General features: G+C 37.1%; 2 protein-coding genes across 3 annotated transcripts; one reads left to right on the top strand and one right to left on the bottom strand.

The window, feature by feature from the left end:
- Positions 1-241: 241 nt before the first annotated feature.
- Positions 242-8,292, bottom strand: LOC109033304 (uridine diphosphate glucose pyrophosphatase NUDT14). Of its 2 annotated transcripts, none has more exons than XM_072304775.1 (6): positions 8,148-8,292; positions 7,346-7,473; positions 6,553-6,661; positions 5,332-5,539; positions 2,823-2,899; positions 242-1,792 (listed from the first exon to the last, which is right to left on the bottom strand). In XM_072304775.1, exons 2-6 carry the CDS (start codon positions 7,439-7,441, stop codon positions 1,641-1,643), a joined length of 642 nt encoding a protein of 213 aa, XP_072160876.1. In that variant the 5' UTR covers positions 7,442-7,473; positions 8,148-8,292; the 3' UTR covers positions 242-1,640. The 2 variants fall into 2 exon arrangements, with proteins under 2 accessions (XP_072160876.1, XP_018901415.1); XM_019045870.2 differs by lacking the exon at positions 8,148-8,292 and adding an exon at positions 7,710-7,963.
- Positions 8,293-12,805: 4,513 nt separating this feature from the next.
- Positions 12,806-24,564, top strand: Ipp (inositol polyphosphate 1-phosphatase; the record flags this gene model as incomplete). The annotated part of the gene is made up of 5 exons (XM_072304756.1): positions 12,806-13,000; positions 14,189-14,459; positions 15,956-16,118; positions 17,014-17,101; positions 22,222-24,564. Coding segments are annotated over 5 exons (1,086 nt in total), but the record flags the coding sequence as incomplete, so codon positions are not given.
- Between the last annotated feature and the right edge of the window lie 183 nt (positions 24,565-24,747).

The following is a 24,747-nucleotide window of genomic DNA, read 5'->3' as shown; positions in this document are numbered from 1 at the left end:
TTGTTTTAGAAAAAGATCAAATCAAACCTGAACAGACATTTGGTGTGAATTGTTTCAATATCTTTACAGATCCAATGATTTTTTTTTTAACTGTTGACAAGTATTGTTTTAGCTGTTGCCTGATATATGATACAATTTAGAAATCTAAATGTTCAATCCTATCAGGAACAACTAGCAGTAACACATTGTTACACGGAGGTAAAATAGGGCAAGTTTATGATAAACTGATAAAGGCAATTCATAAAAAATGAAAAATATTTTCTCTTGAAAATAAAAAGAATGATCATGACAATGATTCTACGTTTAAGTTAAAAACTAGGCACAATTATCCGTACAAGTATAGAGCATTCTGAATTCTGTTTCCTCTCCCACAGGTACACACAATACCAACTTAAAATAATAAAAAAACCTTTAAGAATCAAAGGTAGAAATAAACAATCATTAAATGAGTTAAAAACCATTATCTCCATTAAACAATATTAACAATAAAAACAATTAAGCAGTAATGAATTTGATACAAAATAATAAGTTTGAAAAGAAAAAATATAAAAATTCTGAAAAATTAATAAAATAATTAAAAAACCTGTCAGTGTTACACTTTCATCGATGACTAAGGAACGATACCGCCTGTCAGCAGATTGACGGTTTTATTTTTTTTCTCTTTTATTTTTCTTCAGGATAAGAGACAACTTCGTAAATTTTGGAATTTTGTTGTTAGGATTGCAATTATTTTGAAAATTACAGCAATCTTACAGCATCCCCATGCAGAATTGGAAAAAACAAACAAAGTTAGCTTCCATTTTTATACTGTGTAGAATTGGCAAAGTCGCTAATCTCATTTTCGCAAAAAATTGTCAGTTATTAGGGGGGTATTATTTCTCAGCCATCGACAAAGCCACCTGGTAAAACAAAATCACTATTTACAATTAGCGTCTTGCCGAGACGTGGCTTATCAAGCCTGATTTCACATTGGTTTTCAGTTCTTTGACTGAGTATTGACATCAAATTAAGAGACTTTCAATTGACATGAAAACAAAACGTTTTCCAATGGACCACTAGACAAGGTACGAATTTCAGCATTCTGATACATGTTTTTTAACCAAAATTTCACGTAGAACACAATGCGCACGACAAAAATTACCGAACTCAACTCCTTACAAAGATATTCAATGATTCCTGATGCGTGAATTCAAACCACCCGCTCAGTAAAACTCAATGCTCTACGTGATTCACATCGCGCGCTGAACATGATCATGACAGTCTCTGCGATATAAAAATCTGACAACCTCAATTTTGACGCTTTGGCTCAGCTATAGCAAATTGCTTATAATTTGAACAACACATGGTGGGAAATGAACAGTGCTCGATTGAGAGGCTTGCTGAAACTGTTGTAGTGCGCGATTTGACTCACGTAGAGCTTTGAGTTTCTTGTGAGCGGGCAGTTCAAAATCCGCGTAACCAATGTGAAATAAAAAGGTTAATATCTTCGTCAGGAGTTGGTTTCAGTAATTTTCGTTGCGCGAATCGTGTTCTACGTGAAATTCTGGTTAAGAAACATGTATCAGAATGCTTGAATTCGTGCCTTGTCTATTGGTCCATTGCACTAAAGAGGAAAAGTAAAAAGGAAGAGGGTAAAAAAACTACTGGAAGAGAGGTTTCTTATGCGTCATGAACCACTGCAAAACAAACAAAAAACCGCCTGATGAAATGACCTTCTCCTGATTCAAATATTTTTCAGATTCATCCAGGGTCATCTCAATGACCTCTATGTTTTCATCATGAACTCCTCCTCCTGAACACAAGAAGTAAAAGTGAGAAACAAACGGATAGAAAAAAGTGGCACTTGCTTTGAAGATATGATTTTATATAAAAAGCGTTAAAAAAAAAAAAAAAAAAAAAAAAAAAAAAAAAAAAAAATTGAAACGATTTAAAGAGAAAAATATGATGTACATGTTAAAAATTAAAAGAAGGTCCATTTTTAGAGTTTTTTCTTTTAATGGAAGGCTGAACTTCTATAGTCTACAGCACGAAAAGTGGCGGCTAAGGAGTGGAGTCAGTTACACAGTTTCATTTATTGTTTGAGGGTTGATTGTCTCTTGCGAGCCTGGGTTCTTGGAATGTGCCAATATACTTGCACTTTAACCCTTAAACAATACTCTGAAAGTCAGTTACTGACTCTACTCCTCGTCCGCCACCATGTTGTAGACTAATGAAGTGTTATGAAAGAAAGATTCAACATCTGAAAAAAATGTAGAAGGACTTATTGCTTCAAGAGAACATGAAAGCAAATATTTGCGCAATAATACATACATGTAAAAAAGAAAAGAAAAAAATTAGAAATTTCAAAATAGGTACCTAGATTATATGTAAGTGGCATGCATGCATGAAAAAATGTTAAGACTGATGTGAAAAATGTTTAAATTAAGTGTTTCCTTCTCAAAATTTTTAATACTCTTGACATCATCAGAAACGTTTGCAGAGACCTTTGCATGAGAAAAAGATAATCGCTTCAGAAAAGTCTAATATGCAAAAGCTATTAAACTGTATCAAGCAACATTATATGGGGGATGTATATAAATTTTTCTTTTTTTGTTGCATGCAGGATGCTCTTATCGAATTAATGACATCAATATTGAGTTATTTTCTTTAAAAGTTCTGAAATAAAAACCAACGGTTTGTTAACATTTAGTTGTTCTCTTCTTTAATTTTAGTTCCCCCGGGACTGATCTGAATTTATCTCAAACTTGGTTGATCATACCCTGCTCTTATTTGGTTTCAATATTTTCATTGATTCGGCTAGTGTGGAAGCAATAAAATCATACCTTCAGTTTTTTTCATACTGTCCGTAACTTCAACGTAAAACACAGTTTGCTCTTCTCCAAGAATTCCAACGGAGGACCTGACAAAAAAGGCAGAAAAACTAATTGTAAGTAAAAATGGATCATTCTGTGTAAGCAGAATTTTTGCATTCTGCAAAACTGCAAAAATCCTGTGGCACCTGAAAATCCTAAGAATGTGACAGTCCAAAGGCAAGGGAACTTCAGGGGATTAAATTGAAATTTTGACACCACTCTCTAGAGAAATGTTCTATCCACAATTCTGCCGTACTAAGAAAGAACGCTGTATGTACATTCGACAGTTGCCAAATTTCCTTCGATAAAATCTTTATTTTCGAGGAGAGTTACGGATATTTTCTCTTGAAATTTCCAGATAATTTATACCTAATAGCGATCAAAATTCTCCTAATGGAAGGAAAAATATTTGCAGATTTCACTGAGAATTCGAATTTTATCGAAGGCAATTTGGCAGTGTCTGATGGCTCATATGGCGTTCTTCCTGAGCACGGCAGAATTATTTTCGGCTCTCAGAAAAGCTCAAACATTAAAACCAAGTCAGCATTTTGACTGATGGAAGTTTGTAGTTTAAAGATGTTAAAGAGGAAAGGAATAAACGTTGAATAAACGCAACGGAATACGAAATTCACTTAAACTTACATTATCAATATAGAGAAGCAAATGCAATTTAGGGGAATTTTCTGCCTTATTCAGGAAGGCTTCGAAGTAAACGCTTTCTTTTTCAAGGCAGATTGGCTTATTTATATAAATGAATGAATGAATTATTATATGCATTTACGTTTGCTGTGTCAAATTTGGACAACATTCTACAATTAGGAACAAGATTAGACCAAACATATGCACCATTAGTTACCCTGTGCACATACATGATTTTAGAGATGAGCCAGAAATTGTAGTTACTAATTCTGCCGTGCTAAGGAAGAACGCTGTATACCTAAGTCTTCAAACATTGCCAACTTTCCTCTGATAAAAACCGACTTTAATGGGAAAATTGCGAATATTATTTTCCAAAAATTTCAGACAATTTTGTACGCAATTTAATCTAAAATATCTGAAAATTTTAAAGGAAAAATATAATAAATGTTGTCGAAAATACATGTTAGGGCTGTCCCAAAAGAAACCGGACTTTTGTCATAGAAGGCGAACCGAGCGTCGTAATGAAGTTTTCTTGAGCTTGTTTGAAAGCTGATAAGCTACTGGAGATGCTGGTCTTTACAGAATGCAAAAATTCGTCTTAGTAAGGAAACTACACGCTTTGGAATGAAGGAAAGTCAAACTCGAGTTGCGATTTTTATCTTTATTTCAAGAAAAATTTAGATACAACTTAAAAAAAACCCAGGTTTTAAGTTATAAACTTCGTTGCTCTCTTATTCAAATGCTTAAAAATAAGGAAATTAACATTTTAAGCAGCTTACCAAGTCATCACCTATCCCCTTCAAAATACTAGCCAGCTTTGTCGATGCATTTTTGCCACCGTTTCTTCAATTGGGAGAAACACTGTTGGAAATCCTCAGGTTTGAATGATCGCAATTCCTTCAAGGTGATCTCTTGAATTTCCGGAATGGTTTGAAAACGTCGACCTTTCAAGGTAGATTTAAGTCGTGGAAATAAGAAAAAATCACACGGAGCCAGGTTAGGTGAATAAGGGGGATGAGGGAGGACACTCATGGCATTCTTTGCACAAAATTCGCCAATTTGGAGGGATGCATGGGCAGGTGCATTATCGTGATGCAGAAACCAGGAATTCTCTCTCCAAAGCTCAGGCCTTTTTCTGCGGACATTTTCGCGTAATCGTCTCAGAACACCATTGTAATATTCGCGATTGACAGTTTCACCTTGAAGGAATTGCGATCATTCAAACCTGAGGATTTCCAACAGTGTTTCTCCCAATTGAAGAAACGGTGGCAAATATGCATCGACAAAGCTGGCTAGTATTTTGAAGGGGATAGGTGATGACTTGGTAAGCTGCTTAAAATGTTAATTTCCTTATTTTTAAGCATTTGAATAAGAGAGCAACGAAGTTTATAACTTAAAACCTGGGTTTTTTTTAAAGTTGTATCTAAATTTTTCTTGAAATAAAGATAAAAATCGCAACTCGAGTTTGACTTTCCTTCATTCCAAAGCGTGTAGTTTCCTTACTAAGACGAATTTTTGCATTCTGTAAAGACCAGCATCTCCAGTAGCTTATCAGAGCGAAATACATGTTTTATCAAAGGAAATTTGGCAACTCTCAAATGTTCATACAGCATTTTTCCTTGGCAAGGCAAGATTTCTAAATAAAGTCCACTTTATCCCCCATGTACATTTTTTTCTCTTTTGTCTAGCCCATATTTTCTTGCATCGTTTTTTTTGGTATTTTGATTTCGGTTTGCTATCAGCAGACTGTTATTCAATACATAACCGAAAATTTTGTGGTAGAAAAAGCTTTTTCAATAAAAAGCACTTGATTAAAAATTCAAGTACATAATTGACTTACCGAAACGTTTTGATTTTTTGAAGACTACTGGCCTCAACTTCGTACCCAGTTTCTTCAAGAACTTCTTCTTTTGCAGTTTCTTCCAAGGATTTATCTTTGTCTAATATGCCCGCACAGAATTCAATCGTGACACCGAGCTCTGCTGGATACTTTAAAGCATCGATTGTTTCCTTTTTATCTTCCTCAGGAACGCTTCCGTAGTAAACAGCTGTTAAGTAGAGTGGACCATAATCGGTTAGTTTTTAATCCTTGATCCACAAAAATTGCTAACAGAGTTAATAAACAACAAATTTTTGAAAAAATAGAACTGATAAAAAATCTCAAACTTTATCTGCTGCTGTCCACACGAAAATGAGATCGCAAAATAATTTAATTAATCCCAAAGCAGAGAATGGTGCTTTCCGAATACTTAGGGACAAAAAATCTCTCAAAAATATCACACCAAATTAGAGCTACAGCAATTTGAATTTTGCAGTTCAAAAAAACCGAAATTCTGATCTGTTTTGGTTAAAAAAGTATAAATTGCTACATCTTAATGCAAATTTTTCCATAAGAACCCTTTTTTCCATGGACAGTCGCATCCAGATTTTAGGGAGAAATCTGACTCTTTTAGGATCGTGAAACTTATAATTTCTTCTTCCCTGAAAAACCTTTCAAAAACAGAAGATAAAATTGAAAAATTGCAAATTTTAAATTATCAAAACTACTTCTTGGTCGAACATTTTTGAGAGATGTTCCCGGGGTTGCGCTTTTTGATAGGTAGACAGTTTTCCTTGCAAAATTTTAGAGAGGAAGAAAGAATCGAAACTATCCAATTCAAACTTGATTACTTGCCTGTTTTTTTGGCTTCTATGAGTTTAAATTGGCACATCAATGGTGAAATCAGAGTGCCTGTATCTGATTGTACCTGATTTAGAAAATAGTATGATTTTATTTTTGTTAAAAAAAAAGGAGAAAAAAAGAAATAAAATAGACTGATATTTTTCTATGCAAAAAAGTGCAGTGAAAATTTGATGTGACTAAAATAACATGCAAGATTTCACAGACTTAAGCCACCTGGTTTCGTCAGTGGAGAGAAAGGTTGGAAAGTTTGCAATATCGTTAATCAAGAAGTAAGTATTTTTCTAGTTTTGGCATCAATACGGACAAATTAGGATTAAAAATATCAAGGTCAAACGATGTGTATGGTACCTACTTTCTACTATTATTGAAGTCAATCACCTGGTCGAAACTGTTTCACAAGGACGAGTACTTTCCTTGTCGTATTAAAAATGATGATGACAACGCTTGGGTGCGCTCTCACAATGTCCCATCGTCTTGTGACTCCATTCTGAAAGACAGGAAAGCAAAGATGAAATTAAAGGAAACTCTCACCATATGTACTTACCTGGTTTATAATTTCTAATCTTGCCCTACAGGGAATGAGAGCCAAATCGTATTCTCCAGCAGATAGGAGTTTGTTCCTTCCACAAAAACTAAATCATGCTTTTAAATCAAAGTCAATTTTACTCTGACTGCATGGATGCAAGAGTGTGGAAAGTTCGCGGTGGCTGCAAATATGAACAGGAAAAATTATTTTTCTACTTACAGTGGCCAGTGAAATTTAATGAAAATAGAAAGTGAGCAAACCAACAATGAAACTACAGGAGCATGTGGAGTTTGAAAATTTCCATTCTGGCTTTTCTTTTAAAATAGTTTTACTAAAGAACCATAGATAGATTTAGGGTTTACACACTTTTCATAAAAATGGGCAGGTTTTGATCGAGCTCGGATTTTTCAATCTTCGGGTCAAAAAAAAACATGATTTCACTGGCCAAACCAGAAAAATTAACTACGCACAATATGGGAAATAAAGAATGTGTCAACAACTTTGCTGCGCAAGGTAGCCCTCAGCAGCAGAAAACAATGACAACCCGCTCGCGTCAGCACAGGTTGAGGAGAACCTGTTTTGAAGAACCCTGTCTTGCTTTGCAAAAACCCCTGATCATGATTCTAAAAGGCAGATTTGACTTACTTGTTTGAAAAGTAGTGATAATGGAATCACATACTGCGACTTCTCCATGGACACAATCTTAACATCCGAAATTGTATGCGTCACAACTGATGTCATGTTGGGCAACTTGAACAGCAAAGTTTCACCACCTGAAAGAAAATAACTCAAATAAAATATTTGTTTCCTGCTTAGCTACCAGAATAACAAGGGCGTCACTATGCATAAGAAGTTTGCCAGGTTTTCATTCAGAAATGTGGAATCAATTGCATTTGAATAAGTCAGAGAGAGGTGCAGGTAGTCTAGATTCCTTCTTGAAACCTAAATAATAGAAATTTCATATATCTGAGCTAGAGCTAGGAATAGTATGAAATGAAAAATTACATACCGAGTGGATATTGGCGAATTTGAAAGAGGATAATTATCAGCACTTTAGAATGCTTGCTGCTTCACGTAAAAAACCTTGCTTTCTGTCTCACTAAATTCTACTTGAAATGTTGAGTTACGAATACAAAACTAAACTAAAAGTTACAGGAAATGACAAACAATTATTGGGACTCAACTCGACGTATCAGTAAACAGCAAGACCAATCTACGTGAAAAGTGATAACACAGAGCACAGAGCAGTGATAAGACAGGTGAATGGTGGACATCAAGGTCATCATGCTTAACCCTACTTTATTCTGGTATAAAGTTTCAGAGCTTCAGAAATTACTTTTCATGTCTTTCATAGTGTCAATAGGAAGAAGAATATTATGGCTAGAACTCGCGACTCTTCGATTTTAACAGAAATTCCTTTAGCTTTCATAAAATCTCAAAGACTCACGTGGGGCGTAGACCAAAAAATCAAAACACAGCGGCGCTCTGCGCGGAATCCAACAGGCGTTTTGATTGGTGGATACAAAATTATTCCTCTTTTCGAACAGAAGGAATCTTAACGGCAAATTCTGAACCAGACGCTTTGATTGGTCTAGAGCGGTTCATTCCATTTATTCCGAGTTGAACCAAAATAAGCGGGAATTTCAAATAATTCCGGATATCCTGTCTACCAAATAATTTCCGTTTCCGGCAAACAGTGTTGTCAGTTTTACTTCACAAATTCTCGTATAACTGACAACACTGTTTACCGGAAACGGAAATTATTTGGTAGACAGGATATCCGGAATTATTTGAAATTCCCGCTTGTTTTGATTCAACTCGGAATAATTGGAATGAACCGCTCTGGATCAATCAAAGCGTCTGGTTCAGAATTTGCGGTTAAGATTCCTTTTGTTCGAATAGAGGAATAATTGGGAAAATAGGTTGTAAATTGTTTGTTTACATCCAAATCCAAATAATTTCAAGTAGCTCTTATCACTTATCAGTATTGGTTCAGTTCGGTGCAGTCATCCAGTCGCCAATTCGCGAATTCGCCATTCGGCATTCATTCAGTCTTGTCACACGTTACCAATACCCCCTAGATTGACCACATTACCCACTCATTATGGCTACCTGACCCACATTTATTAAGTATTGATTTTATCGACCAGTCAGATTCCCAACTGAAACCTTTTTCTGCACCTGTAATCAAATTAAGTTTTGGTTAGTGCCTGTTCATCGTTCCAATGAATAGTGTCACCAAGTCATGGATAAGCACTTAGTACATAATCATTGAAGCTACCTAGTCGACAAGCGGGCCTCCAGTTAAGCTATTGAAATTGAAGGTCAGTATGGTGAAGTGAACCTACTATACGTATTCAATTCCTGTTCTCCATTCTTCTGTCTGCCCCTTATCTGTTACTGTAGCTTGAAACATCAGAACCATCTGTAGTATCAATTGCTATGTTAAACCCCAGCTCAATCACAACATGAGAGTCGAGCTCACCTTGTGAAGCACATGTCTCTCCGACTCGTGCGAACCTGTCGAAGTGGGGCTACCCAGCCGAACTGGACAAAACTTGCTTTCTAATCAATTTCAGAACACAGTTAAAACTTGGGACGAAAATTTTTCTCATCGTTGTAAAAGCGAGTTTTATTGAGGTATATAAGAGGTGCGTTCATGATAGACATCGGGCCTTAATTGAAATGACACGGTGAAGCGTTGCGAGTTTTACGATCTCTCTTGAACCTCCATCAAAACAAAGCTTTTCATCTGGTGACTGTCATGATGGCTCAATGCCCACCGCAACGGCTCGGCAGCTCATGCGGCTGGTGAATGAAGCATTAACCCATTCGCCTCACATGACGAGTTTACTCAACAGCGGGCGCCTAGGACATTATCTCAGCTGACGAGTTAATTCGCGCCATTTCGACGCTTGAGATGCCATCTATCTGAAAAGTGAAAAAACACTGCCAAAAAAATCGCATAGCAACGCCGATAGATGCTGCGAATCAACTCGTCAACTGAGATATGTCCCGCGCACGCATATACTCATCAAACGAGGCGAATGGGTTAAGCTTCGAGGAGGTAAACAAAGTCACATGACAGGAGTTAGGGCTCAGTTGGACAACGAATAATTCAGTGGACTATTCTCTGTTGTCCATATGAACGCATCTATGCCCAAGGATAGAAATAACAGCATGAAGCTTTCAGTTTCAGAGAGAAGACACTACTCCTTCCTATATGTCTTTGAAAGTTACACCTTGCATTAATATAGTCTTTTTTTAAATTTTTTTTCTGAAATCATCCCTACTTGTGCTTTAGAGCTTTAAGTTCTAAACTGTCTCATTTAAAAAATCCTCTTTTTCCAAAATTTTTAAGCTGGGTATAACCTTTTTAGTATTGTACAAAGTTGATGAAAAGGTTAGTGCGAAGTTAATGAAGAGGTTATCGGAAGACTGCATAGAATAATGATGCTTCGCAATCAGAAGCGAAACTAGGATAGGGACGTTGAGGCAAAGGAGAAGAAGAATATTTAGTACAATACTGTTTAGATTTGAAAAATGCGTGCCCGTGCGATCAGGGCTGCCGATACGGTTCGATATCAGGTCTGATTATCATAATTAGATACTTCCAACTCATATAAATAATGTTTATTTCACATTCAAGACGAATCATATCAATAAACTTAATTAATTAAGACACTCAAACAATTCTGAACACGGAATTTAAAAGTCCCGCAGCGCTCACTTCAAGAACGCACAATGTGGCATCATAGTAAGCAAGTATGGGGTTTGCCTCAGCGCATTCATACGGGAGTTTCGCTTCTGATTGCGAAGCACATTATTCTATGGAAGACTGTGCTCAATCAGCCCTGTATACCCCCTCCCCCTGCCCTTGCCGGGCTGGCTCAAATCTCCCCCCTCCCCCAGAGTGTCACGCATTTTGTGAGCAGCCCTCTTCCCTCTATGTGCTCTGCGCATACTTAAAACGCTTTTCTATAAAAAATACTGTGTATGAGGGAGGCATGTTTTCTATTTTCAAGCATCTGTCTCCTAGATTATGTCAAATCAATAAGCATCAGGCTCAAGTTGTGAAGTATGTCAAGGTCTTTGGGTGTGCTGGTTCAATATTTTTTTACTGACACCTGTGTAGTCGTACCTAGTGTTGATTTTACCTCCATTCTGCTCTTGGAACTGAGTTTTATTATCAGTATCGAACCAAGTGCACTCTATTTTGAAGGAACAGGCTTGAAAGTTTTTAGTGAGCATTATGTTTACTTCATATTCCTCTTTTCTTTAACTTAACCAATTGAAGCTCCTGCTAAACCCTGAGCTTCGTAAGGTGACCAGCTGTCCTTGTTAGCAATTTGAAAGAAATAAATTTTTGTAGATCAATGTTGAAGTTGCCAGTAACAACTAGCATTTCATTTTGATCCCTAATTAGGCTATTTTCAAGTTTGTGAACAAATTCAGTATCAGCTGGTCTGGAGGGAGATCCGTAAATACCTGAAACCCTCATTTCAGTATTGTTGGCTTTAAACTTAATTTCTAAACTCGGGAACAGAGTACTTATAAGAGGCATTTCTTCAAATTTATACCTCTTTGATAGGTACATAGAGACGCCATCAGACTTATTCAGACCAGCGCTGGCATGAAGATTAACATATCCTTCAAAAGAAACCAAGTGCATTTTTCCGCAGTATACCATGTCTCCGTGCAGATGATAATGTTATACAAAGATTGTCTACTCTTTAATGAGGATTCAAAGCTTTTGAAGTTTGCCTTCGGTGACCTAACATTCACACAAACTATAACTAGATTCCTTCTGCATCAATAGCATGTAACATTGCTAGATAAACAAGAAGTGGAAAGAGTTGAACTACTTATTCGATTTAACTTTCATCACATTTAATACAAGAACAGTGGTCCATTATTCTGTAGGCTAAATTAAAATGAAAAATAAAATTCTTCAAAAATAAACTGAGCAGGAAAAAAGAGAAAGAAAGAAAAAAAGAAAGAATGAAAATAATGTATATATATATATTTAAAATATTTTTTGAGTTTGCTTAAGTGAAATAGCACAGGAATTAATTTATAAACTACATGATCCATATGAGATCTCCAGGACAGTCCACTATCTAGATAAATACCTAGATACCTACAAGATGTTACTTTACCAATTTCCCTACATTGACAACCTAGTCTGTAACAATCCAGATCATGACTTCCTGTGCCACGAGCTTAATGAAGACATTTCTAATTATATTTGTATTTGTAATTATATTTGTAATTATATTCGTATTTATATTCGTAATTATATTCGTAATCATATTCGTAATCATATTCGTAATCATATTCGTCAGTAAGCACCTCTCCTATCTCGCATTCCGAGCAGTACCATAATAATTCCTCAGATTTCAAAAGCCTGTCATACTCCTCCTTGTTTACTTCCGCACAGATGGAGTGCACCCATTGAGAACACATTTCACAGAATAAGGCATCCTCCGAATTTTTTACTGCTTTCTTGCACTTCGAACATTTGACAGTCATCTTCCGTTCTGATATGCACTGGATTTTCAAGTTTAGTTCAATTTAAAGAAGATTTTCACTTTCTATTTTATAATTTCCTATCATTGATAAGAATACAATTTGGTGATGAAAATTTTAAACTTTTAAAATGCTTTGTAGACTGTAACTGTTTTAAAAACTTAAGGAATATTTTGTTTTCTACACTAGATCATAAGCCTGCGTCACATTATCAAAATTCTCCATCAAAATGTCAAGATAAAGTGCTGTGGTGGGTCGTGGGTCATAATGTCATCAAATAAGCCAATCTTAACATCTGACCTTGATATTTTGATGGCTAGCTTTGATAGTGTGACACAGGTTATAGAGAGTACATTAGACCTTAAATGCAGAGTTGCCAATCAATTTTTTAAAATTTAAACAGATCCAAATGTTTTTGAAAATCTCTGTTGAACAGTGGCACCAACATCTCAATTTTGTGAATTTTGAGTTTTTCATGACCTAAGTATGTTGATTTTACGTGAATGGCCCGGTAAAAAATTTCTCTCTAATTATTACAATTCTTCTTGGCTTCCTCCACAGCAAGATGACTTGTGAACTGGTTGGAAACCTACTACTTCTGTCGGAGAAAGCGGGCGTATCGCCAGAGCCTGTCGTCAAAATCCTCACCTGCTGTCCCTCTTGGTTCAAGAAAAATCAGAGGCCGAAAAAAATCCTCGATTCGTTCAAGATTTCAAAACACTTGCTGATGTCCTTGTGCAGGAGGTCGTTCGTCATGAGGTTGGTGAAAAGGTATGCGATAGAGTCAATTTTTCATTAACTTTATCCCCTTTTGTTTGTTAAAATTCCATGTGATGTAAGTATGTGTTTCCTTTGTGGTAATCACTCAAAGGTTCAAAGAGGCTTATTAAGGTTGAAAATGAACATTGATAATAGGATCATGACGCCTCAAATTGTTCTTAAATATCTTGATTTTCGTTTTCAAAATTTTTAAGTTCTGTAACATTGGTAATTTTAAAGACATTGTAAAAATATTCTCCAAAGTCTTTGAATTTGGTTTTTTTTTTTCGTTCTTCACATCCTACAACTGTTTAATGTATGACGATTTGAAAGGTTGGTTCTCTTTTCATTTTTTTCCTTTTACCATGGGGACTTCCCAAAAGTCAAATAATGTTTGTTTGTCTTGTATTTGCTTCTTCATGTGCAAATCGCAGAAAATGGAAGTGCAGGAAAAGTATCCTTTATTTCAAGGCATTTTGAAAGGACACTATGATTTTTTCGTACATCCTTGATAGGACACTATGATTTTTTCATGCATCCTTGAAATGAACTCTGCACACTTGTAAGGGCATATTAGCTCTTGATACGTTTTGATGAGCTTTTAATATATTATTGTACATTTCATCAATAGGCCAAATCCAAAAAAACTAGGCGATTCGGCTGGGTAGGAGCAGATATATTCGCAATTGAACATGCTTATGGTTCACTCTACGCCAAATCAGGCCTGACCTTCAATTTTATTGAATTCAGGTACACTCATTCTCTCTAAGACACCCAGCATAAAGCCAGCAATTCTAAATTTTTTTGACCACCCGTTCAAATTTAATGAAGGTTTGAGTTTTCTGAAAATGGCCAGTTTTCGTGAGGATGATCAACAAATTTAATAGAACAAAATTTAGTGCAAAGCCTTTTATTTCAAAATAAGGGAGCAAACGAGTTCCTTGCCGTGCCGACCAAATCTGGAACAGAAGTGTCAGATGCGGGGGAGGGGGGGGGGGGAGGAAAAGATACCCGAAAAGAAGGGTTGGTTTAGGTGTATGTACCTACCAGCTAAGTTAATAAGCACCTAACTGTGCCTGAGGTCCGGCTAAAACGCAAAACGATTCCAACGTTCCATAAAAATTATTCTGGCTCCTTCCCAACCAAAATTTCCTGCAGATATGAAATCTTTAAACTCTAGACTCTTTCAATTCCTTGCAGTTTCCTGACCTGAAAGACTTCATTTATGGAGAAGAAAACAACAAATTCAGCAATGCAGCAGGAGATTCTATCGTCGTCTCTGTGGCAGAGAAAGAAACTGACACAGCTTCTCTCCTGAGTAAAGTCCTCGCTGGCGATGCAGAAGCTGCCAATCTTTTGGCAGCAGAAATCCACTCCACTATTCACTCATCCGACGTCAGTGTGGACCACTGGCCAAATTACGAACTAGAAGTTCCTTTATCGAGGCTCGGGATATGGATCGATCCAATCGGTAATTGTTAGGTATAGTATTAGATTTCTCAACCTGTCAATTTCTTGCTCTGTTGAGTTTGCTAAGTGTCCATTTTTGAGCATTTACTAACGGTTAGAAAAATATAGGTACAGCCAAGGCACTTGAAACAACCTAGAAGGCTGCAACCTAGAAGCTAACCTGCTCAACTGCAGTGTTAGAACACATATCATTACTTGAAAATCTAGTTTTTCTTATTTAATGATCATTGAGACCGATAAGCCATCACAATATTCTTTTATGAGGTGTTGGGTGTTAATAGACCACTCCTTAGTTGTGGTATCTGAGGATATCCAATGCTAATTGATATTGTAAAGAGGTAAACTATCAAAAGTATTTTCTGAAGTTTGTCATCTAGAGCATTGTCAGATCATGAAGAATACAAGGGGGCTATGCACTCTGGCTGCTGCGCAGCCCAACTTTCAGAGGGCTTTTCTTGTCTCCCAAGGCCCATTTTGCTTGCAGGCTCTTGTAAATTGCTTTAAGTAGAGTGGGTTTATTCCCCATCAATAGCTGCAAAAATCATGAAAATCGGTTGGGTAGATCTTTCCAACAAATTGTGACCGAGAAATAAATATTTAGGTACCTTGTTTAAATGAGAGAATTCACAGCTTTATCTCGAAGTATAAGAAAACCTTGGTTCTAATTCCAAAATCTGAATAAAGCAGGCTCATCTAAGGACCATCACTTGTCAAAAGCTGCAAAAGTCAAAGGAATTGGTTCTGTAAAATGGTAGAACGAACTGTAATAAAAAATGAAAATTTAAGAGGTCAGAGAGCTAGAGAAGAGACATTAAGTAAAAATTTCATGCATTTGCTTTGATCATGGCGGGTGAAACGTTAGTGGAGACTCTGAGACACGGAACGGTGGAGTTACCTTCCTGTATCCAGTGCCTCTTTGTATTTGAGGTCTCCCATAGTAATTTATGTCACCACAACTGAGTCAACACAGAAAACATCCCAATTGACTAAATATGGTGAACCATGTTGTGATAGCGTCTTTATCATGTTTTAACAGTGAGAATTCAATGGTAAAAGTTGTCACATTTTGGTCCATGAACAGTGTTCAAAACTCACAGGCGCCAATGCGCCGAAGAAATTGGTCATGGCGCCTAAAAAATGAGGGCTCTGCACCAACATGGCCCTTTAAAATCGCCCCTCCCCCCAAAAAAATCCTAATGTTTCTGTTTGGTGATTTTTCGAAATTTCCCCCAAGTTACAGTTACTAGTTCTGTAACTAAAACATCTTGCGTCTAACTTTTCACCAAATGAACCGTGATGTATAGGCAAAAAGTCAATCTGGCCCCTAAAAAATCTTCAATGGCCCCTAAAAATCGAGCTTGTTGCGCCACATGGCTCCTGAAACTCAAAGGTGAGTCTTGAACACTGTCCATGAACGCAATGCAATTGATTTTGATCGTCATATCTGCATGTCTGGATAAGAACTTCAAACACCTCATTGTTCCATTCCTGTTGTAGACTCAACAGCAGAGTATATCAGTGGTGGTTGGAGTGAAAGTCTACCGCACTCAAGCGGACTAGCATGCGTCACAATCTTAATCGGAATCTTTGACAGAGAATCAGGAACACCGATTGCCGGTGTTATCAACCAGCCATTCCACAGTCTTCTGTCAGATAAATTGTAAGTCTCAACTTTAATATAGGAAATGATTGTATTTGAAGGGCTTGGAGCACGAGGCGCGTAAGTGTAGTTTTTGCTATTTTGAGAAATTCGTGATTGATGTTTTGAAATCACATGGAGCCTCATGGCAAAAAGGAGGTTTAAACTCACTTTTTGATAGGTACTTTAAAGGTGGATTTATGTCGGGAATTTTTCACAGAGTATACTTTTAAACCAGTTTTAGTTGAGTTCATGAACATCTCAATTTTTTCAAAAACTACTCTTGTGCGCCTTGTCCTCCAAGCCCCCCATATGAGGGGCTTGGAGTATACTTCTTTTTTGAGGAGTATACTTATTTGATGAAATATTAATGAATTTATAGTTTGCTCCTGAACTATTAGACAAAGTAAGAATTCAAGCATTGCAAGGTGTGTTTCCGCATCTAAATTTTATTCAACCCAAATTCATGGTGTCTAGACTGGGCATATCCTGGATTCTTCAGGGACTGAAAAATTAGAGGGGAATCAGGGAATTTTTTCCAGAAACCAGGAATTTCCTCTTTTACTGATGTGAGATTAATATCTCCCTTTAACTTCATCTGAATTTCTCAATGATTATCTTTTCACTACAGTCATTTCCCGAACATTTATGACAATGTAATACTGAGTTTTTGTGCGCATAAATTAATTGTGGTAAGGAACTTTTAAGTACATACTGTCATTGAGGTTTATGTCATTGTACCTGAGTCACCATTATTGACCTCTTGAGTCTTCAAATTATCAAAATAATAGAGAATCTTTCATTTACCAGATAATATAAACATCAGGAATGCTTTTGGAATAAAAAATTTGAATGCTTTCTATGTATCATATACATGCTATATATATTATGACACATTTTTAAACTATTTTTGCAGATGGAATGGCCGAGCTTTCTGGGGCTTATCTTACAATGGGCAAAACATATGTTCGGTACCAAAACCCAAAAGCAGTACGGACTCGATGGTGAGTATTTTTTGTCAATATCTACATCTTGGATTCTTTTACTGGTTTTTCACGAAGCCAGCAGTTACTGATTCTAAGATCAATCTCTGTCCTAGATCACAGGAGTGGTGGTACAGCAGTGAGGTCGCTTAAAGTAACAAGTATGTCTTGTTATCTTTGTCATCATTCAGTTGCCAATTCGCAACTTAGCATGACTATGTATTTCTCTCAAATCATAATTGATGGTGATTATTCCTCTTTGCCCATGTTTTCTCTCGCCTCCTCATTTTAATTCTGGCTATGTCTACGTTTGCCCTTTCCACGGTTTTTTAATAATGGTCATTGACAATGGTAAGTAATTCGAGAGATCATGGCTGCCATGAGTAGGCTTTTGTACAATCCAGACTCCGATCGTACGACAGCAACATGGTAAAGCATTTTGTGCTCTGGAATTGGCCAGACTTTTGACAAATCCTGTAATTCCAGAGGAAATCCTGCCATTCAACCAACAAATTTTGGTAAATTGAATGACCCAGGAAATCGATATCCAGAAAATTGTGAGGAATTTTGCATTTCTTGGGAAAATGGTAGGGATTTTGTAAATAATCAAGTAAACAGCAAAATCTGGTAAATTAAGCTTGCACATATAGTACAACATATAGTCTGTCCAAAGATATAATGCTGTTGTCCTGTCAGGGCGGCAGCAGGGTGTCTACTATAACAGGCTCGCCAAAAATTAGTACTTTTACAGGACTTTTTCAGTACATTCCCAAGAAATTCAGTACCTCCTCACCAGAAAAATTCAGTACTTTTTCGGTACTAAAAATTAACGAAATTAAAAAAATGTCCAAAATTTGAATTCTCGCTCAAATTGTGACAAAAATAACAAAAAAATGTAAAAAAATTCCGGACCTCCTTGCGGAATTTCCGCACTTTTTCGGTACGTTTTGTCTGTCCCGTGTGCAACTTTCTGAAAAAAGTTGGTGAGTGGTATCAATCTCTTCGTTATGATGTCTAGAATCAGAATTTGGATGGTGATAACCTTGAAAATCGTGCAGGAAGCGCCTAAAGCCCAAAAACAAAATGGCGGCCGCTCGGTAGGCCTTATTTTTGAAAATTCCGTATTATGGCATGTGAGGTATCGATTCCTATGTTTTTTGGGTCGTAAAATCCGAATATGATGTTTAAAATACCCTCCGATCAAAAAAAATGTCGCAAATCCAACATGGCGGCTGAAAATACCCACCCGGCGCGAAAATCGCTGAGTTCTCATTTGGCCGTCTAGTAAGGCGGCCAATGATTGTATTGTGTGGTCCCAGGTTTCAAAACAGAGTTACAACTCACTGTACGGCCCATAAAAAAAAACCAAAATCCAATATGGCGGCCAAAATGGCCGCCGATCGAAACCTGTATTTTTGGTATCGGCGTATGGCGTCGAGTGGGGTATCGTTTCTGATGTATTTTGGGTCGCACATTACGAATATGAAGTCAAAAATTACTCTTGGCCAATATTGAAGCTCGTAAATTCATCATGGCGGCTAAAATGGCAGGCATGGATAGAATAAAAGCAATTACACACAGCGGTAGTCCTGATTTAATACATTTGTGGGGCCTCTCAAACCAAATTCAAAGTTAAAATTCATCTGATCACACGTATACGCCTTTGCCATCCATTTTGACACAATGAATGACTGCTCTTAAAGCAGTCTTGAATCTAGGAAGCACTCTGTTAGGCGTGCAAACTAGATATAATGACTGAAAAATCATGTTTTTTTTTCGTCGGATTACACATATTTTACTGGTATCTCTGTAATCGATAATTAGATATTGCAAAAATCAAACATTCCCGGTTTTTTTCACATAGAAGAAATGAATTAACCGACAAATAAGAGGAGACATGCGTCTGAATTTAAGAACAATGTTTTCATTATGGTTGCGCGCGCTCTCTGCAGTCTCAACTTTTTCGAGCATGCAGCGTCGAAGCAGTTCGAAGTTTCGTCGATAGGTTTCGTCGACATCGCAAGTTGTGTTGCGTTAATGTGGTTGAATAGCCTGAATGGTAGAGCATGTGACTGGTTGATTAAAAAAATTCAGCTGTTACGATGAAACTCATATTGTTTTTGATACTTACCAAGCTAATTCTCTGAAAAATGACACAAGAGTACGCCGTCAGCAAGGTAATGAACCAATTCATTACAAAATATCAGCAGACATGAAAATTGCATCTATTTCAATGGGAAAACTTCTGGCCCATGACAAAACGAAGGATGATTTGACTAACTTCCTTTCTATTCAAATTTTGAAGTCAGCAAAGATTAAGAAGTTGAAATTTATTGTGAGTTGGAGAAACAACGTGCAATCTTCGGATGGCACCGATGTGCAGTGCCTTCAAACAACGCAAGAGGAAGCTGACACAAAAATGATTCTACACGGTGTTTTTGTCGCTACAAAAGGAGTAATTAGCACACACATATATTCACCTGATACAGATGTGGTAATTTTAGCTTTGCGACGCATCCCCATGCTCACCGCTGAAGTTGGAATGTTTATAGGGCAGGGTATGAAAAAGTTTATTGACCTACTTCCAATTTACAACGCCCTTGGACCTCTTAAAGCATCTGCTCTTGTAGGCTTGCATGCGCTGTCAGGCGCTGACATTACAGGATCCTTTGCACATAAGGGGAAACCAAAATGGTGGAAAACCTTTCAGTCCGCAGATAATGAATTATTGGAAGCATTAGTACAGCTTGGGAAAACATCGCTCCTACCTGAAGACGTTAGAGCACAGCTAGAGAAATGTGTTTGTCAGCTGTACCTTCCAAAGACCACATTAACAGATATAGGCGATGTAAGATGGTGGCTGTTCTCCAAAAAGCAATGCCAAGATGAAAATCTGCCTCCCACAAAAGCAGCCTTAAATCCAGCTCTTCTGAGAGCACACTTACAAGCTTTAGTTTGGAATCAGGATCTGGTTCAATTCCCTGAAACCCCTTCACCTATCAATTTTGGATGGCAAAAAGTTGAGGACAAATATGAGCCGATAACCTCAACTATTCCTTGCATTCCAGACTTGGTCTGGGAACTTTGCCGATGCAACTGTGTTAAAAAGCGCTGCACTTTACCTTGCGTCTGTAGGTCACAAGGGTTAAAATGCACAGAAATGTGCAAATGTGAAGGTGATGCTTCAAATTGTGACAACATAGAATCCTCCGATGATGAGGGAGAAGACGAAGAGGCCATTGATGAATCCAGCGACAGTTGTGATGAGTAAATCAATCAGAACTCAAGATATTTTCTCAGAGCTTCTATACTTAAAATGTTAATATGTTAAGGAAAAATTGGCAAGGTAACATGGTAATTGGTAAGGTACTAGGGTATGGCATGGTCATATAGTGTGGCATGGTACTATGGTAAGGTAATATTGTATGGCATGGTAATATTGTAAGGTAAGACGGTATGGCATGGTAATATGTGAAGGTATTTAATGATTTTGGGTAATTTGAGGCAAAATCTATATAACACAACTTTTAAATTGAAAATACATTTTTGTAATCATTGAAGGAAATACATCGAAAAACATGATTCATCTACTTTGCTTATTATTTATTTGCCCAAACACACATAAAATCTTCTAACAGTGTTAAGTCTTACTCGCTTGTCGGGTCCAGTTTTAGACTTTTGTGAGTATTTTGTACTTTTATTTTTATTCGCGGCCGATTAGCAGACTTTGCAGACAAATTCTCCTGGATACTCCGATAAGAAACTTCGCAAAAGGTAAGTACACCCTAAAATTTGATAGCCGTCCCGAGGATGCATGGTTTCACTACTTACCTCGACATCCACATTTTACGTGGTTATTTTATCATTTAAGATCGGCTATTGTAGCAGCCATTTATAGTGTCAAAGTGGATGGCAAAGGCGTATACGTGTGATCAGATGAATTTTAACTTTGAATTTGGTTTGAGAGGCCCCACAAATGTATTAAATCAGGACTACCGCTGTGTGTAATTGCTTTTATTCTATCCATGCCTGCCATTTTAGCCGCCATGATGAATTTACGAGCTTCAATATTGGCCAAGAGTAATTTTTGACTTCATATTCGTAATGTGCGACCCAAAATACATCAGAAACGATACCCCACTCGACGCCATACGCCGATACCAAAAATACAGGTTTCGATCGGCGGCCATTTTGGCCGCCATATTGGATTTTGGTTTTTTTTTATGGGCCGTACAGTGAGTTGTAACTCTGTTTTGAAACCTGGGACCACACAATACAATCATTGGCCGCCTTACTAGACGGCCAAATGAGAACTCAGCGATTTTCGCGCCGGGTGGGTATTTTCAGCCGCCATGTTGGATTTGCGACATTTTTTTTGATCGGAGGGTATTTTAAACATCATATTCGGATTTTACGACCCAAAAAACATAGGAATCGATACCTCACATGCCATAATACGGAATTTTCAAAAATAAGGCCTACCGAGCGGCCGCCATTTTGTTTTTGGGCTTTAGGCGCTTCCTGCACGATTTTCAAGGTTATCACCATCCAAATTCTGATTCTAGACATCATAACGAAGAGATTGATACCACTCACCAACTTTTTTCAGAAAGTTGCACACGGATGTACATATGAGAACAGACTTCCGGACCGCCCTTAAAAATTCAGTACTATTTCCGGACTTTCCGGAAATTCCGGACTTGTAGACACCGTGGGCAGAAATCCAAAATTTGGATGTGCGTGGTAGTGGTGTTATCTCCATGCTGAGGAAATAAGAGCTCTTTTTGTCTCCTTGGTGGTCCAATATTTCAACCAGTAAATATGTCTAAAAGTACTCAAGCATTACACGTTTCAGCCCTGATTTTCCTATAATCAGCACATGTTTAGAATGGGTCTTGAAGTACAATGTCAATTGGTTGTGAAGAACATCATGAAAAGATGATGAAATTGAAGAGTGCTACTTAAATACTCTCTAACTTTGTGCCATCCTCTTTTCTAAAGCCTGAAAAAGTCAGAAAATTGTTATAAAATATTTTAAAATGCAATATATTTGTACTTTTTACGTACGAACATTCGAAAGCTGTAGCCCCTTTTCATGTGAGAGAATTTTTTATGATTGTTTCTGTTTCTCTGTGCATTAGATCATTGCTGTTAGTGGAAGTGAGAAAAAGGAAATCAAGTCTAAACTAGCTGCAGCAGGATTTTCTTTGATCGAGCCTGCTGGCGCTGGCTACAAGCTTTTGTGTGTAATAACCGGTGATGTCAGTGGTTATGTTCTCAGTAAGGGCTCCACGTATTTCTGGGACACATGTGGCTGTCATGCTGTGCTAAAATCTCTGAACGGATCTGTGATCAAATTCAGTGATGCAGTTGCAGCTGGGAATGCTGTAGAGCTGCTTTACCAAGAGAAGTCAGATGCTCCAGGTATCGAAGTTTATAGTAATAGTGCTGGGATCATTGCATTCAGAGAGAAAAGTACATTTGATAAGATAATCGGTGCTTTGAAATAATATTCCATTTTAGTAAAGGTACATCTCTTTTCAAGCTTAATTGAAAAATTCAGACGAGGAAAGAGCGAGTTCACAAGAAAATAGAGTTCGTTTTTGTGTTAAACTCGATGATCGGTCCTTGTGTTTTGATGTGCTGCCTGCAGTTTGGAAGAGGTCTGGCTTTGCCTGATGGAAGGGTCGTTTCGAGTCCTAAGGCAATGTTTTTGTGGAATACATCAGAATGATGAATGAGAAGACCTTTCGGCTCTAACAAGACACCAGGTTCTGTCAAGTAAGTTGCTTTTGTAGAGAGACGTAGCCCTTCCGAAAAATAGATCAATAACAGGTAGAAAAAGCTTATTCACCCTACAAAAACCGTCTTGATTGGTTCAGAAGACACGTGTTTTACTCGATAAATTCTAGTCTCTTATGGCTGTTAAATGGCTTTGAAAACTACCTGTATACTCTTTTGCTTACATCTGATTTTCAAATCCTGTAAAGTATAATCTTAGAAGGTGAAGAAGTACTTAAAAGACCTTGATTTTGTGCTAAAATCGTAGGCATTGCAACGTTCACAATGCAACTGATTGAATGTTCTCCTTTCATAATCAGCTGCGTAGGAAAATCTGCTCTTAAATGTGATCAGCCATGGCCCTCAGGATTGTCTAAAAATAAAGGCCGCTCTGAGGGGTATCTTTTATGAACACAATCACTGTATTTATTCCAATTATGCATTTCATGTTCTGAAATTTCAGGACTTACGATGTGATATACCTGTAGTTAAGAGCCAAAGAAACGCAACTACCAATTTTACTAACAATTTTAATTTTCTCCAGCTATCATCAAGTCTTAGGTAAAGCTCTCCTCTACTTAAGAGTGGCTCGGTTGAGGAGAGTTCAGTGTGGGCAAAGAAATCAGGCCTGTCGACAGAACGCCACTGGTTTTGCCCTTCTTCAACTGAGACTCTCGTAAGTAAAGCAGAGCTTTACCAAAAACTTTGTGATAACTGGAAAAAATTAAAATTGTTGGTAAAACGATGTACAGCTATAAAATAATTTAATCTTGGCTGGAAACTATCAATTTTTGATGAATCGAGTAATTTGCATTTTTGACACACTCGGTAGTTGTAATTTTTTTTAAGACCTAATAAGTTCTTCAAGAGTGAAGGGCTATGGACTTTTTTTTAGCATTTGGTGACTGGCAAGAAAGCTCTCAAAATTGTTATTAATTTTCAATACCTCCTTGTGTCTCCACTGCGACTCAGTGAAAATATTCCATTAGTCAAGGAAATATGTTGGAAGTCAAGATAAGGTTTGTGTTTCCTCTGACTCCACACAATTGGCACACCAGCAGCCGGATTGTAGAAACTTTAACTGGCTATGTCGGCACGATAAGACAAGACATAGCCCTATCTGCGCGGTGTATTATATCGATTTTCGATTCTTGTCGTGCCGACATAAATTTCAACAATTACGCTGCTGTCAGGGAAAAAAGAAGAAAAAGTCAGGCTAAGGTTTGAAATTTCATTCTTCAAAATTCTGTATACACCCTGACTGAAGACCCATCCCCTTCATGTAATGATTCACTTATTGTTTTTATTATACGTGCATATTTGTTATAAAACTTGCGTCCATTTCTAGACTATTGTCAATCTCCATAAAGTTATTTTATTTAATTAGATGTTTATTAATTGGATCACATTTAGCAAAAAGGAACACGCACGATTACAGTGTTGTAAAAATGTTGCTTCTTCATAATTATCTAAAAAATCTCTCAGAATAGCAAATAGTTTTTGCTTCCCACCAAAAAATTGTTAATTTCAAAGGAAAATAATTGTGTATATATTTTAATACTGAACATATATTGAGTAAATTTTTAATAGGAAAGAAGTTGCACGATTTTGAAAACACTTCAATCGTGCTGGTTCCTTTTTGCTATATGCGATCCAATGTCTGAATCAATTTGTTAGTTGACCAATAAAGTTTGTCATTAACACTTCTGGATTTATTTTTGTCTTCGAAATCAAGAGAATACCTTAAAAAGAACAGTCCCCTCTTTTTATGACAATAGATAAATCGAATGTACGGTATCTGGGAAAAAACCAGCAAAATCAGGGATTCATGAAGAAGTGAAAAATTTCAGGAAAAATCAAGAAATCTGTTTCAGAAACCAGGAATC

This window comes from Bemisia tabaci, chromosome 9 (assembly GCF_918797505.1).
Source record: "Bemisia tabaci chromosome 9, PGI_BMITA_v3".
Taxonomy (NCBI): Eukaryota; Metazoa; Arthropoda; class Insecta; order Hemiptera; family Aleyrodidae; genus Bemisia; species Bemisia tabaci.
Note: the sequence above shows the minus strand (reverse complement) of the source record. Positions and strands in the feature narration are given on the sequence as shown.

Bases quoted from the DNA above. Each gene is read 5' to 3' on its own strand.
- LOC109033304 (XM_072304775.1), bottom strand. From the start codon at position 7,441: ATGACATCAGTTGTGACGCATACAATTTCGGATGTTAAGATTGTGTCC. The intron at 2,900-5,331 runs GTAAGTCAATTA...CTTTTTTGTCAG, and splicing joins CAAAAAATCAAAACGTTTCG to GTCCTCCGTTGGAATTCTTG. The intron at 1,793-2,822 runs GTATGATTTTAT...TCTTGTGTTCAG, and splicing joins CAGTATGAAAAAAACTGAAG to GAGGAGGAGTTCATGATGAA.